Source organism: Polyodon spathula, chromosome 10 (genome assembly GCF_017654505.1).
Source record: "Polyodon spathula isolate WHYD16114869_AA chromosome 10, ASM1765450v1, whole genome shotgun sequence".
NCBI classification, from domain to species: domain Eukaryota; kingdom Metazoa; phylum Chordata; class Actinopteri; order Acipenseriformes; family Polyodontidae; genus Polyodon; species Polyodon spathula.
The window spans coordinates 24,624,248-24,641,234 of NC_054543.1; the positions used below are offsets into that span (position 1 = coordinate 24,624,248).

The following is a 16,987-nucleotide window of genomic DNA, read 5'->3' on the forward strand; positions in this document are numbered from 1 at the left end:
AAACTACCAATTTTTACTGTTCAAATATAAATCGAGGTGTCAACACGGGTTTCCACATTGTGCCCCCAAAGGATGTAACATTTCCACGTTCTGCAAGTTCATATAACTCAAAGGTTTTGGGGGAGGGGGTTATTTTTTTTTGGGTAACTTGCCTATCACTTCCCTATAAAGGAACGAAAACCCCTTGACACCCCTGAAACAAGGATTTCCTTAAGTGTACTGGATGCTAAAGCCGTTGTTCCTCGGGATGTCACTTTCTGGATTAGTATATGGCCTGCCCCACACTTATCTCCCATGTCACATACCACAAGTGGCTTGAATAGCATCCGGTACAGAATGGAAATATCCATAATTTTGAAAGTCAAGCATATGCCACAGCATTAGTCACTGGCGTTTGAAATACAAATGGGATCGTGCAAACTGCAGACTCTTTTGTCGTAATAACAGTTATCTGGAAATGTGTTGTCCTTGTCTGTTATCCAATATGTTATGTATATATACATCGGTTTTTTAAATATAAACCCAAAAAAATATTTGGCAGATAATACGAAGGATAGTATGCTTTCTTATGTAATGTTGTTGTTTTTTGTGTCGGCAGAATCAGCACGCTGCACACACAAAGAACAACGTATTTATTTATTTAAATAAATAAAATTTTGGGGGGGGGGCCCAAGTGAGGCAGGCTGTGTTTTAAAACACCTTGGATTTCTTGAAGAAACCCAGTTTCAAAAGCTGTTCGATATCAGTAAGTCTCACAAGGCCAAATTGGAACTCAGGCACAAACATAGTGCCTCCCTTATTTTAATATGAATTACTTTATTTGTATTTGAACGAGAATTTCCCAACCTTGCTCTTAAAGAAAACTGCACAGAAACACACACAACCCAAAACTACAACCCGAAAGTACTACCAAAATAGAGTGAGAAAAAAGGTGAGACTTATTTTTATTTTTCCATGGAGATTGCCCCACTGTAACCCGTATAAACCTAGGTCATTTCCTCCTGTTGATTTCTCTCCAATGTATTTTCCGAAGTACTGGTACCTTCACATACATTTGTTGATATTGTATTAAAATAGTGTGTCAGCGTTGGTGTTTTGTTTAACATATCTTCCGCGATGACATTGTACTTGTTGTGTTTCTGCTTTTCAGCATCACTCTCATACTTCCTAGGTGCTGCTTTGTCAGATATTTACAGGTTCTGATCTGCGTCATGTTCGCGTCACAGCACACTTGATAAAAGTGGCACGTGACTTGATTTCATGTCAAGCCCCAGCCTTAATCCGGTCCTGGTCTTTACGTATACCTTTCTTTGCGCACACCCTGCATCTGTTTTGGGCCTGTTCTTTTCTGTTTTTTTCAGTTCTGGGACATTTTGTTTCTTTCCATTTGTGGGCACAGCAGTGAAGCCAGCAATATCCACCTTTGGACCTGGAGTACATTAAAGCGTGGCATGTCTGGCTGTACATTATTTGTACATTATTATTACTTGGTCTCCTGGGGCGTGCAGGCTGTGCCTCAAGCTCACTTTCTGAGTGACTGAAAAAGGTCCATTTGGGACCCTTGCCACCTACTCTGCAAAACCATTTTGTGTGAAAATGTACAGGTGCAGTCATTATGATTTCCCCCGACAACACTATTCTGTGCGTTTCACAGTATGTTGTCACTGTGTTGGGGCTTGTTAAGCATCTTTCATACCACTAGAGGGCAATACCTAGTTAGAAACTGTTTTGACTGTAGATTAGTAGCTGGGTTGAGGTCACGTGCCAAAACTAACGAATAGCAAAAGGGCAAAGCTAACTTCTAGTAATAGCAATAGTCCAAAATAAATAAACTGTACAGTAGCATGTATCAATAAGTTAAAGCGTGCTTTTTCTTAAATGCACGTTAAGGTGGTTTTACGTTTTCCTAGTTTTTATAAAAAGTAAGTTGTCTTTTTTTTTTTTTTTTTTTTAAGAAAACAAAATACTATGGTAGGCTACTAAAACCATTCCACAAGTATTTGCTTATATCACTAATAGCTAATAAAACAAAACTTGGGGTAGCCACAGTTTGACACGTAAAAACAGAATTTGACTTATGTTTTGCCAGGACATTTGGCAGCGTTAACTTAAAATAAACAATTCAAAGGTTTGTACTTACTGTTTATAAGCCACTTCTCTTGCACGTTTTTTTAAGAACATATTCTGTGGTAGAAAGGTAATCCTTATGCAGCAGTATTTTCTTTATGATGCAGTAGCAATATTACAACCTTGGCCAAACCGAACATGCAACACAATTGTTTTGTTTTTACACTTTGCAGACAAAAAATACGACATCAAATAATAAAACTATGTAACACAGTTTTTGTTCCTGGGTAGTAAGTGTTATTTCCTAATTGCTTATGCCTCAAAAGTATAGAAAATGGCTATTATTCCCCACAAACTTTGCTTTTGTGACGGGACAGTGATATTTTGAAATTTACCTATTTCCAATGAGAAAATGGGCAAATTTGTGTCTTTTCGTTCACATAAAGTCAGAAAAAAACAACATATGAATCCAAATTAACATGTATTTATACTAAAGTAATACAAAAATGACTACAAAAGATTTAGAAGTGAGTAGTTTTTCGAGATTTACGATTATACTGTAAATCACTTTCACGAATCAGCCCCCAAATGTAGTCTCCCATCATGTTCTTGTTATACTGTCCTTGGTAGCGGCGTTCAAAGTCCAGTATATCCTGGTGGAAGCGCTCGCCTTGCTCCTCCGAGTATGCTCCCATGTTCTCCTTGAATTTATCAAGATGAGCATCAAGGATATGGACTTTGAGGGACATCCTACAGCCCATTGTGCCGTAGTTCTTCACCAGAGTCTCAACCAGCTCCACATAGTTTTCGGCCTTGTGATTGCCCAGGAAGCCCTGAACCACTGCAACAAAGCTGTTCCAAGCCACTTTCTCCTTACTAGTGAGCTTCTTGGGGAATTCATTGCACTCCAGGATCTTCTTTATCTGTGGTCCGACGAAGACACCGGCTTTGACCTTTGCCTCAGACAGCTTAGGGAAGAAGTCTTGAAGGTACTTGAAGGCTGCCGACTCCTTATCTAGAGCTCTGACAAATTGTTTCATAAGGCCCAATTTGATGTGCAGTGGTGGCATCAGCACCTTCCGGGGGTCCACCAGTGGCTCCCACTTGACGTTGTTCCTCCCCACAGAGAACTCAGTCCTCTGTGGCCAGTCCCGCCTGTGGTAGTGCGCCTTGGTGTCCCTGCTGTCCCAAAGGCAAAGATAGCAGGGAAACTTGGTAAAACCACCTTGGAGACCCGTCAGGAATGCCACCATTTTGAAGTCTCCTATGACCTCCCAGCCGTACTCATCATACTTCAAGGCGTCCAGCAAGGTCTTGATGCTGTTGTAATCCCCTTTTAGGTGCACCAAGTGAGCCAGGGGAAGAGACGGGTACTTGTTAGCATTATGGAGCAGCACGGCTTTGAGGCTCCTGGATGAGATGTCAATGAAGAGGCTCCACTCATTCTGGTTACAGGCGATTCCGATTGCCTTGAACAGACTGGTCACATTGTGGCAGAAGCAGAGCCCATCTTCACGGGTGAAGAAGCTGGAAAAAGGTTGGTGACGCTTCCTCTGATCTGCGACTTGCACACTTTCATCCAACAAGTTCCACTGCTTGAGCCTAGACGTCAAAAGCTCGGCACTGGACTTGGTGAGACCAAGATTTCTAATCAAGTCGTTGAGGTCTTTTTGGTTGGGGTAGTATGGGTTTCTCTCCTCAGCTCCACCTCTGAAATTGTCATCTGGATCTACAACGTCTTCCTCGCTCTCTGACTTGCTGCTCTCTTCTAAAGACGGCTGCTCTCTGTCCCTGGAGGAGTGGGTACGGGGAGCTCATGGCAGTGTTGCACCGGGGTGTGGGTGAAGGAAGGTCCGGATACATGATAGCAGGTGCATTCTTGCCAGTCCGACGTTTGGAAGGGTCCACCATGCAGAAGTAGCAGTTGCTTGAGTGCTCAGTGGGTTCCCGCCAAATTTTTGGGGTAGCGAACTTCATGGCTCTCTTTTCCCCTCTGTACCATCCTACAAAAATACATTTATTTCACCCATGACTAATGTGTAAGAGATTCTCGCAGCATTTTTCATATATGATTGTGGCAGAGCAAAGCTCTGCCCTTTTTTAATTGGCAGGGATGGGGTTAATTTCCCCTACCTGCCTGGGTTTGTTATGTTCAGGTGGCTGTGGTTGATTAGTTGGTTAATTAACGATCAATCAGCGCCCAGCCACCTGACATAAAAGGAGGCCTCTGCTTCTCATTTGAGAGGAGGGAGCTGAGGAAGCAGGTTGGTGTTTGTGTGTGATTTTTTGAATTTTGCTAAAACCAATGAAGGCATTGCCCAGCCTGGAAACCTTTATTTTTGTGAGTTTTTGTTTTTGCTTTATTTGTGTTTGAGTATCTGTTATTTTGCCCTTGTGCACCCTTTATTTTTGTTTATTTATAATAAAATTAGTATTTTTTTGAACTGCAGACTGTCTCAGGGCCTCTATTCACTCGCCAGCCTGCCAAATTGATATATTTTTTCAATAACATTGAAAATTGTAAAACATTTTAAAATTAAAACTTTTACAATTTTAAAAATTAACACATTTTATAACATAAAATTCCAAGTAACAATTGTCCATCTTACCTTCCAGAGTTTTTTTGCAGTGCTCGCAGGTGAAATGAGGTGCCCAGGGTTTGTCTTGATCCCCGACAGGCATGCTGAAATATGCCTTGTAGGCCTCACACATCTTAGCAGATGCTTCCACGGAGTACTTTTTCGCTCTTGTCTTGATAAATTGGCTGCAGACATAGCAAAATGCGTCTGCCGGATGCTTGCAGCCTCTTGATGCCATCTCAGAAAAATCCAGATATGTATCCACCTAGGCAGCTGGAACTAAACTGAACTGGTGGGCTTAAGGCCCCTGTATTATACTACTATTTATATTACTGGAAAGTTCTAGAAGTTACTGCAAGTTTACTCAGCACTGAATATATCTGGAATGTTCTGGAAAATAGGTACATTTCAAAATATCACTGTCCTGGTCACAAAAGCAAAGTTTGTGGGGAATAATAGCCATTTTCTATACTTTTGAGGCATAAGCAATTAGGAAATAACACTACCCAGGAACCAAAAAATATATATATATTGTTACACGGTGTAATCATTTGGATATAATTTCGGTATCTTGTGCTGTTTACAGTTTGCTTCTATCATGTGTGCATCCAAAGTTATTAAACTTTTTAAAGTTGACATTTGAGCTTTTATTTGAACTACAAACCAGAGCTTGGCAATTTGCATCACTCAGTACGTTAGATACCGTAGCCAAAGTGTTGATGTTTTTGTTTTTAAACACATTGTCTTATGTGTTTTTCACATTTCCACATTAAATGTCCCATTATGACTCATTAGTTGGCTAATCTTCTATCTAAAACTGTCATTGAGACTGTAAAGAGATATTCAGGGTAAAAACAATAACATGATTAAATATCAAAAGAAAATAACATTTTGATGAATTAATCCCTTAGTCTTTTTAGGCCCTGTACCCCTTTCCAAAAAATGTAGTCTACCGCGTACCCCATCTGAGATAGGGTCATAATATACATATACAAACAGAAAAAAATCGAATTACTAGGTTTAAGTACTTACTGATGTTAACTGAATGATGTGTGTGTGTGTGTGTGTGTGTGTATATATATATATATGTGTGTGTGTGTGTGTGTGTGTGTGTGTGTTGAATGCTTACCTACCATTGTGATGATGTGCCTGCTTTTTATCACAGATTCCAGTAAAGCTACACCCTGATTAGTAAACAATGCAGCCCCTAGTCAAGGGTATGTTATTCTGTGTTTTATAATGAATGAATAGGAATTACAAAAGTCCTAAACAAAAGTTACAAAAAAATGTACGTGGGTCAGTAAAAAAGTAAAAATAAACAGGACTAGAGTGACTAGAGTTCAGTCAATTACTGTTAATGGAAAACTGCCGTTAAACTAATTTAAATAAAATACAGTTAATTAAAAATGCTATGTAAAATTATTTCAAAATCCAGACCAACAAGTGGCAAAACGAGTCGAAAAACAGGTTATGCTTTTGAAAACAAAATAGGGTTCTAATTTAAAAAAAAAAAAAATCAGAAAGCAATTCGCAACAAAAGTCACGCATTTCTTCCAACAAATGCAGAAGTGTAGAGAGAAAACAGATGGGGCATTTTGCATAAAAAATTTTAAAATTTAAAAAAAATCTGGTAGCATGCGGAACTGTGTGAATATTGAATAACACTTTGAATATGTATGTTTTCTTTATTTATTTAACTCGAATGTTATGGTTTAACACTTGAGCTGGACATTTAAAATGCTATGTGTGTATTGTGCAGTATCGAATCCAGCCAGTATAAGCACATTGTTTTGAAGTGAATATTTCCAAAAGCTAAATTTGATTATAGTAGAAAGGTAACATTTATATCATGCAGTCAAAAATGCCTTTTAGCAAAATGCTTACATGTTAGTGTTTAGTGCAATCATCTGTTCATTTTAATCAGCTGCCAGACAGCTTGTTGATGGGCACTCTGTAATGATCCCCCGTTTAGTGGCTGATGGGTTTATAACGCTACCATCAGCATAAGACACGTATTTTCCTCTCGACTAGAGCTTGCTCTTTAGTTGACTGGTAAGGCGTTCCTCTTTTAACCACAGGTTCGCGTCCCGGTCCTGCCGTTCCATGCAGTTCAATGGAGTGTAAAACCCAAAAGTTACAACTTGCTATGATATGAACACACTCAATAGGTCTGGAGTAGGGAATCCAATTTCAGACACTTCCCAATCCAGGAGTTAGTGATTTGATTATTTTATTTTTTTTACATCTATGATTCCATTTTTATAATAATAATAATAATAATAATAATAATAATAATAATAATAATAATAATAATAATAATAATAATAGTAATAATAATAATACCATGCTTTTGCTTTTATTAGCCTAATAATTAGCACTGTACATGTGTAGGCTAATGGAATTACTCGACAAAGGAGTTCTTCAACAAATTAGTCATAGCGAAAAAACACAAAGAATTGCAAGTAAAGATAATGAAGTCATGCCGTGATTTCACTTTCTAAGTAGGGCGGCACAGCTGCCTGGTAAACTCAATAATACTGTTATTTAAAAACAAACTTAGGCAAAACACACTGAACTGATTAAACTAATCTACAAACACTGAACATTTAAACTCCAGGAACCAAAAGTACCTAGTAAATTCAATAAAAAAAAAAAAAAAAAAAAGTGAAACGTTTTAATTTATTAACAGATGACAGAAAATAAAAGTATTTTACCAATTTGTTTAATTGCAGGTTTTTTTTTTTTTTTTTTTTTTGAGAGGCTTTCTAATTCCATACAGTTTAAAAAAAAAAAAAAAAAAAAATCTAGTTTTTCTATCTCCAAATTGTTTCTTCTCTTTCAGGATTACATTTCTGTAGTGTTTAAGTATCATGTTGTAAGTGACTGCAGCTGATGCATAGTTCAAACACCCTAGTCTTGTATCTTATGAAGTGCTTTGTGATGGTGGTCCACTATGAAAGGCTCTATATATAAACAAATTATTATAAAGTTATTATTAACATGGTGACACCCCTCTCTCCCTTCTCTTTCTATTTCCATGCTACTGTCAAAAAACTGCTCCTGTTCCTGTTCATTCACTTCTGTAACTTGTTCGAATACAATAATTGGTTTAAATGATAGAATACTAAGGTGATTTAAGATTAGCAATTAGCTTTAAGGGTTATGCTTTTTGAGCTAAAGGAATAATAATGTGTATTATTTATTTACAGAGTATAAAGCGAAGGTTTAACAAAACGAAAAAAAATTGTGTGTGTGTGTGTGTGTGTGTGTGTGTGTGTGTGTGTGTGTGTGTGTGTATATATATATATATATATATATATATATATATATATATATATATATATATATATATATATATATATATTTCCCTTTTAACCCTATTGTCTCTATGTTCTTACTGCACTTGCTTAGTCATTATTTATTTCTTAGCAGTGAATATACAATTAACCTACATGTAATATATGATAGCGAAGGCATGCGTCAATGAGTAACAAATTAGAATTGGCATTCAATAAAGTTGCGTTTTACACAGTAACAAATAGCTGTTTGAAAATAAAAATAACAGCGGCCACAAATGTATTGATTTTAAAACATTCTACCTTTGTCTGTCTGATACATCTAAAATAACAGTAACACTGCTGGCAACAGTTCTTCTGAAACTGAATCTGTTACGCCCTCCTGAGCAACCCCACTCTCTCGTGTACCCCAAGTTTAGTTGTTCTTTTCAGATTGGTTGGAGGACCACCATCAATTTTTGAAATTTTCCTCTTGATTGATTTTTTAGCATTCTGCTCCATATTTTTGTGTCCATATTCTGCACGTCTTTTAGACTGCTTGCTCTGTGGATTAACGTTATTCATGTTCTTGGTAATTCTTCTGTATGCTTGGTGTTTGTGCACTTGTTAGAAAATGTCCCTAACAGTGTTCATTCTTCAACATTGTACTCCTCTAAAAGACATAATTGTTCAGCTGTGGTGAACTGCATACATCTTTCTTTTCAAATGTTGGCCATTGTTTCTTTCTCAGTCAGTGTCTTAAATTACCCAGAACACTCTGTTGGTCTGGCTCGTTACACTGGTCTTAGGTAAGATGCCTTTATGCAACCGGCTATTAAGTCTATCTTTATGCAACCGGCCCATGGACTAACAGTTCTGTTTTCATTCTCCTAGGTGGCAGAAGATATTGAATACCTGAAGTTTGAAAAGGGGCCCTGGTTGGAGCAGGATGATGTCACCTTTCATTACATCCGGATGCTGTAAGTCATATTGGAAAGGTTTCAGGTGTACAGTTTCCCATTGTATCTGTTTTCTCGGCTGTGTTGAAGTAAGCTTTCTTTCACAAGCATATTTTTTTCATGTTGGCAATCTTTCTGAGTGGATTTGCATTATGTTGCTTTATTATTGAATTTTCTTTTTTGTTTAAATCAGATTTGTAAAAAAAAAAAAAAACAACAACAAAAAAAAAACAATACTAATGTTGTTTCAAAGCAAGCTGTTTGGGTAGTTTTTAAATAATACAAGTAACAACATTTGACCAATGACTTTGCTGACATCTTGTGGTTGGTTTGTGGATGGTAAAGATATTTTTATAAAAGTGGTAACCAACTATATTGTATGATTTAAAGGTCAAGTTCAGTTGTGGTTATGAGAAAAAATAACCCTTTTGTGTCATTTAATCTTGGAGATCATTTGAGATAGCAACATCATATTTGCAGGATTATATAAAAACGAAAAAAATCCATGCAGAATGTCTGTATCTCTGGCTGCCATATTGAGATCCTGTGTCTTTTTTTTTAGGTTTTAGCAGTATGGAGTACTTTTGTATTTTGTACTCACTGTATTCATCTTTTTTTGTTATGTCCCAGGGATACTTTATATTGTTCCCTTTTCAAAAATGGGCCTTTCCTCATTCACTACAGGGACCATTTAGTAAGTGAATACACTTTCCTGGTCCTGGACGTTAGAGGGAAGGGTTAAAAGCAGGCCCCTTGGGAAGGAGTTTATTGCTATGAAATGTGCAATGCTCGGTGTGTATCACTACCACAACTATGTACAGACCAAGGGAGGGCATAGCTGCTGAGATTTTATATATCAGCTGCCTGTATATTTAAAGTTTGATACAGTACTAAACTGCCTAGTTGGTGAGGCATCAGCAACCCGTACTGTACATTTTTTAGTTTGCTCTACTAAGCTGAACCCAATTTGCGTGTCTGTAGGGATTTTTTTTGTTCCATTTCTGACCCAGACTTACTGAATTTGAATCCCCCCCCCTTTGTTTGTGAGACAGCAAGAACATGTTAACGACCCCGCAATAAATCAGAAGTGAGTTCATCCTCCAATTAAATCTATCCTCTGATTTTAATTTTAAAGCTTGGACTCTGGGTGAGGATGGAGAGGAGTCAAACCGGCAGTAGAAATGAGTATTGAGAGCAGTTCCATATAAATACAATGTGGGTCAGTGCAAAGTGACATTTAAAACTGTTCATTTAAAAAAAATAGCCAGAACTTAGAAGCCCTTCAATTTGAACAGTCTGGTCCTGTTCACAAGGCTCTTTAAGGAATGTTTTGTTAAGGAATGTTTTTCAAAGCCTGTTTAGATGATTCATGATATATGGACCATTTAGGCTGCTGTACCTTGTCACCATGTAAACTGTCATACATACTTTACCATGAAACATGTATTTATTGATCAGTCCATAATTGGATAAAAAAAAGAATGTTACCTTTGCATTAAACAAATGTTAATATATTAGACTTTATGCAGGGCAGAAGAATTGTTGGTGCCAGTGTCTTTCTCTATAGCGCTGTACCTGTATTGGTGTTGGCACTCAGTTTACACAGATAGTCCCGTAGGCTCACCCTTGTTTGTTTGGATTCTCTCTAGGGTTGAGGATAAGCAGAAGGTGGCAGACCTGACCTGTATCCCCCGGTATCTGCCAGAAGTGACAATCGGCGCCCATGACTATGACGAGGCCTATTATGCTTTCAAATCGGTAAGGCGAAGAAAATAAAATGCACCTTTTTTATTTCATTAACACACAGCCATCAAGCTTGCAGATGGTTTCTCCAGTTTATAAGAACTTTTTTTAAATATAATTTAATAACAAAAACTTGATGCTACATCATATGACTGAACTTAAAAAAGCTGTTGCAGTCATAATTCTACTGATTGATTAAAAATTATGTCTGAAATAACTTCACAATTTAGAAAGGGGGCCTCCATATATCTCCAGATTCAGATACACTCAATAACTTTTGCTAAAGAATGTCCTTGCCAAGTTCTATTACAACTGGATAATCAGTTACCTAGAAATATAGGGTAAAAGTATGATTAGTGTGGACAGGCATGTCTCTTTATCTACTTAGAGTCTCACAATATCTTGTGTTAAAGAATGTACTTAGCAAGTTTCTTCACAATTGAATAAGCGGTTCTGTAGATTTAAGTAAAAAAAAAATTAAATTGTATGTACTTGGTGTTCACGTATGTGCCTTCTGGACACTGACCCATATACAAACCAAAATCAAAATGGTTGGTTGGTTAGTTGAAGGATTTCCACAGCACTGGTAAGCCTGTGGTACCTTCTAGCAGCACAGTTCCTTTTAACTTCGTACAGGGATGGTACCGAGCCACCTTTTCTGCAGCACCTGCTTTCAGCATCAGAGCTCGTAAGAATCTTAGGCTCCAAGGCCATATGGCTGCAGACAGTAATCTGGGCTGGGAACCCCAGCCAGTTTGCTATTAAAAGGACTGTTCCACTGCAACACATGTATATAGTTTTACCTTGGTGAGCATTTTCATAAATGTACTGTACAAATAGGCGCATATGTTTATGTTGGGATTGCGCATACATACAAGAAAAGCTCATGGGCATGTTTTTAAGGAAATAGTTGAATGCAAAATAAATAATGTAAATTACAAGACTTTTTACTAAAACAACACTGTTAATTTGTAAACATCTTGGGTCCCACGCTTTGCATATGCAGTCATCGTCAACCAGGGGTGTCTATACTCGAACACAGATGTGTTAGCATATATATGAAACCAAAGCAGTAACTGCGTCTTACCCAAGTATAAACCTGTATGCCCATTTACATGATCTTATGCTGTGTACTGTGGTGCTGGAGTGGAGTTACAAAGTGACAGGTTCTGCTCCTCTGCAGCCTGGCTCCCCCCTGCACTGCAGCCCCTTCTCTTGCAGGGCAGGGTTTGGCTGCTGTCAAAGTTATTTTTGTTGTTTTTGTTTTTTTGATGAAACAGAGCAATCAGACTGGGGCTCGGATATTGGCTAGGATTTCAGAAAGTTCTGTAGTGGGCTAATTTACTTTAATGGATAGGCCTCTCATTGGTTTCCTTTATAGAACTAGTAATTTGCACTAACAGCATTTAAAAAAGATATTTAGGCAACAATTACCAGAGATTACAGGTCAATTTGTTCACCTATTATACTGTTTGTTATCTGTGTAGTACTTTTAAGAAGTCCCTTTTAATAGTTCAGTATAAAAAATAAAATAAAAAAAACACTAATTAAATATAATTATAATTATACATTTTTAGATTTAAGATACCCCAAAATAGATGCTGTATTTAGCTTGTTTTGGCAGCTCTTGATAGACACATTAATCAAATGGAAGGTTTGCTAAAAACCTCACTACAGTCTGTTTCCTTTTGAGTGATTATGGACTGTTTTTTAGAGTTTGAAATAAAACCCATGTTATTTATAGTGAAAATGTGAGTGGTTTAATCTGATGAAATAGTTCCATAAATCTTACTTGTCATGCTCTTTTATTTGTGATTTATTTCTCATATGTACAGTTTTGAAAGAAGCACATGTTTTAGTAAACGCATTTTCATTTTTAAAAAAAGTATATCTGCTACCATAGTAGACACAGTTGTTAGTACCTGCCTTCCATGTATTCTGTTACTGTTTCACTTTCTGGATCATTTCTCCAGCAGGTTAAAGCATGTCAGTAATTAAAGAAAACAAACGGTTGGTAAATAACCGGTGAAGTGTAGGATTGGTGGGGGCGATTTCCAGGTGAAATAACAGACAGTACAAGACCACCTGAAAGTAAAGCATGCAAACAGAGCTTTTATAACCTAGTTTAGCCTAATACAGTACCAGATATTCATGTCAAATCTTGTTTTGTCGAATCTCGCTTGTGGGCATGACGCAACAAAGATGAGCGAGAAGCGACACTCAACATATTTAGCGGTCGCCACAGAGAACCTATGAAACCTATACAAGCTGCATCTCCCTGGTGCAAGCCAGCTTCAGTCATGATGGGCAAGACAGAATACCAGACAGATTTTAATGGAGGACTGGCAGCAGGGCCTCTTTTATCAGGTACAACTCTTTTTATCATGTCCAACTGCAGCTCTGAAAAGTGATAAACAGAATGTGCTGCAGATTTTTAAAACCAGCTTTTCAAAGAAAGTACAGTGTTGCAATGATACTAACACCTCATGCGCTTACCTAATGACATCCAGGTCTTAGATACCATTCTTTTCATTCAACTATTCATTGCCATTTCTTATTCTATACTAATACTGTACGTCATGGTCTTGAGTGTTTCCGTCATACCGATGGCTCTGATTTTGAATTTACAGCGATGGCACAAGATGTATATTATTGATATAGTAACTTATTTTAGACATCTGCTTACATTTTTATGACTAAAAACAGAAATTATTTTCCGACTGTGGTATTTTTATTTATTTATTACATTTTTTTAATGTGGTGTGTTCTTTCAAACTAATGAGTTTTTTGTTCTATTTTTATTTAATTTTTTTTACAAGAAACTAGAAACCCACAGATATAAGAAACTATTCAAGCTACTTTAGTCTAACAAAAAGCATAAGGTGCAGAATGAATATAAATGAACAACTGTAATTACACTCACACAATTCCAATGTATTTGTTGTGTTTTGATCCCTGTTATAAAAAGGATGCAGCAGTTAATCAGATCCGAGACCCATTTAGTGACTAGTCTTTGAAACATTGGTTGGATGTATGCAGGGCTTGCATTTGGAATGTGCAAAGAAACACGGATCCTGCTTAATTACTGATGCTTTTGAAAAAAAGCTTGCACTTTATAAGCATTTAGTCACAAAAACAGTTAAACAACAATACAAAATAGTCAATCGTAGAGCTATAAGGATTCGTTGTGTATCGATGAATAGTGGTACTTTTTTTACATGATATACCGTATTGTAATAGTTATGCATCGTTTGCATCGTGATACAAGACCAAAAGCACAACCTGTAGTTTATTGTAGTCCACCAAGTGGTTCTTGAATGAAGAGGAAGTGTGTTTTTGAATGTAATTCATTCTCTCATTAACTTAATTTCATTTTTGTCTTTTAGCAAAGTAGTCCATTTTTAAATGATCATCTGATCTTCTGATCTTCTTATGCCTCATACTACAACCCCGTGAGGATCATCGCATACATTGTGATATATCGGTGTAATTACAGAAATGTAACGTACGGCATATTAACTGTTTTGCTTTTCTTATCTGTCTGATCGAGTGGCTATCTTAAACCAAGCAAAAATAATTAGAGCAGGTAGCTTCCAATGACATTGTCTTGTTTGTGTTTTACTTGTTCCCTTATTTTATGATGTTTGCAGTCATGCTGAGTTGTTCACATTGAAATTGTTTACTCTGTTTAAATATATTTTTTACTTTTCTGCTCTAGTTGCCTGCCACAGACTGATCTAGTCTATGTAGCATAGGCTAGATTAGCCAAAGTCTTTTATATTAGTAACCGCCAGCACCCTCTAGTGCAGAGTAGTGTATTTGCAAAAAAACTAAATGGCAGATCATGCTGTTGCTGGCTCTAACTTCTATAAAGACACTTTGGCAGATCTATCCTATGTTGCATATCTATGGCAGGCAATTAGAACTGAAGAGCAGCACCTGACGCAAGTGAAAGCACCTGAACAAAGACTCATCAAAAATAAACAATGCAATAAATGCAGTTAAGAATGATTTGCAGATATCTCAAAACGCTAATAAGACAGTGACATTTGGGGCTGTAGTCTGACAAGTGCAAGTGCAAACGGCACTTGCCCCCAATTCTGTGATGCAAAAATGGAGTGGAGACATAAAAACACCCCACTGCGCTGAAATGGTATTCTAAAGACATATCCTGCACCGTTATATAGCACCTGCCCTATCGCCACATGTTGGCATAAATTTCATGGTGTGGTATCATTAACATATTCGCCAAAGAGATTCTGATGACGGCACAATTAGGTCCCAAATAGACAATTGAGCACCCCATTAAGACTTGATAATTAAAGCCCTGGTTTGGGCTCCGGGAAATATTCCATGATAATTAAAGCCCTGGTTATATTTAAACTCTAGTACATTACAAGTTCAGAGGGAACTTGATGTGACACTTCATGCCCTGCTAGGAAATGAATCAGCTGCTGCTACTGTAGACAGGTCAGGGAGGATAGTAAATATTTTACACTTTACATGTAGTGTGTCAATGCCATGAAATAATGCACCTTGTATAATTATTATAAATAATAAATGATTGCCCTACGTGCCTCTACCTCGTCTATTAATATAGCCGTTAATGTAGTATTAATATAGTATTACTTGCTGTTCTGACTTGCACTGTTTTTTCTTGTTCTGTGCTACTGGTCCTAGACATGTTCACCACTTCTACATTTAAAATGGGAGTCTTGCGGTGACACAAGCGCATTCTGTCTCTTTATTGTTGCCTGGCCCAGATTGGACAGCAGAATCCCCAACCTACTCAGCATTGATTGCCTGGGTGATGTCACTGCGCCACTAAACACGCTTGCACTGTGTTTTTATTTTGATTAGCATCACATTTTTGGAGAAGCCATGCCTTACAGGGCAGATGCGTTTGACTTTTAACCACCGCATAACCACTTTCATCAGAATCGAGCCCTTGAAATGACTTCCTCTTTAAATCTGTTATTCTCATCATCTCTTTGAGCAAAGGGCAGACACACACATAAACAGGAAACAAAAGTTTGACTAAGGCTGAATACCCAGCAAGGAAACACTACATTACCAGATTAATCATTTATTGGCATACTCATTGTATGAGTGGAGTTTGTTAAAACTCTCTGGTTCAGATACAGTTTTTACTGAACCCGTTGGATCAACAGAACCTTATATTTATTGATCCTGCACACATTTTACTGTTTTGGATCATTGCAAGAATGCATTTATTTCCAGCCCTTGGTGAATGCTGGAATGTACACACCATATTGAATAGTTTACTGTAGATTGGATATTGGATTGAATACTTCATATTCAAAGAATGAGGGATTTGCTGCCTTAGGTTTACAAATGTAGAACACTGTGGACAGGGCATTGGTTGGGAAAATTGACTATTTGAATGTCAGTGCACCCCAGACAATAGCATGCACCTCACAGTGTTTTCTCTTTTCCAGCTTCCTGGTAAGAGGTTCAGCCCAGGTTACAACGAGGACGTCGGAGACAAATATATCTGGTTGAAATGAAATAAGCAACTGTTTTGGAAATTCGTTGAAAGATGAGGACTACTGGAACAGATGGATGACCCAGGATCAAACTGGGGTTTTGAATAGGACCTTAAAAGGGGGGGGGGTTCAGTATACTCCTGGTTGTGTCGTTTCAGATTGTATTATATCTCTTAATAAACTTAATTATTAAAATATGTTGATGTATTAGCCATTCTTTATGAGCATTCTTTCCATAATGGTGAATTTAAAGCCCTTTAGTCTTCAATGTGTTTCTTATCATTATGAGAAGTGATGAATATTAAAAGATGATACTTTTTAAAGGTGACGCTTACATTAAAGAATGGAGCAAAGTAATACACATTACCTTAGAACTGAGCTTACATAGGATTCTATACACAACTAACATTATCTACAAATACACCCTTTGCGGTCCTATGTCGGACCTGGTCCGACATCGTGAAAATCCCTTTCCGGTCCATTGTCCGACATTGATGAAAACCTTGATCTAAGACAGCATATGTTGCGTTTAAGCCAGAAAAAGCCAAGGCGAGGCCTTCCCTAATCGTCTCTGATCGGAAAGAAGGCAGAGACAACCGAATAGACCATATACAGGTTGAGCAAAGCCGAATTGAACAGACGGAGACTGAGATGCACAGAGTGAGAATGGTGCAGAGAAAGTCAAGCCAGCCTGAAGAACTTGCACTGATGATGGATGAGGCTGAAAGTACAAATGAAAGCAGTTTGGATGATGATTTTGATCAATCTATTAATGAGGAAGTAAATATTTTTCTTACTGAGGTCTCTGAGGAATCTGAGGAAAGTGACCACGAACCAGATGCGCAACCAGAAGGCGA

The 16,987-nt window shown here is 37.5% G+C and overlaps 1 protein-coding gene across 1 annotated transcript in view; it reads left to right on the forward strand.

Moving 5' to 3' along the window:
- The window catches only part of LOC121322016 (NADH dehydrogenase [ubiquinone] 1 alpha subcomplex subunit 10, mitochondrial-like), an 81,574-nt gene extending 65,247 nt beyond the window's left edge, over positions 1-16,327 (forward strand). Inside the window, exons 8-10 of the mRNA XM_041261446.1 lie at positions 8,816-8,901; positions 10,530-10,638; positions 16,083-16,327. Coding sequence (XP_041117380.1) covers positions 8,816-8,901; positions 10,530-10,638; positions 16,083-16,151 — 264 coding nt within the window. The 3' untranslated portion in view covers positions 16,152-16,327. The remainder of the gene's footprint in view (positions 1-8,815; positions 8,902-10,529; positions 10,639-16,082) is intronic.
- The last annotated feature ends 660 nt before the right edge of the window (positions 16,328-16,987 follow it).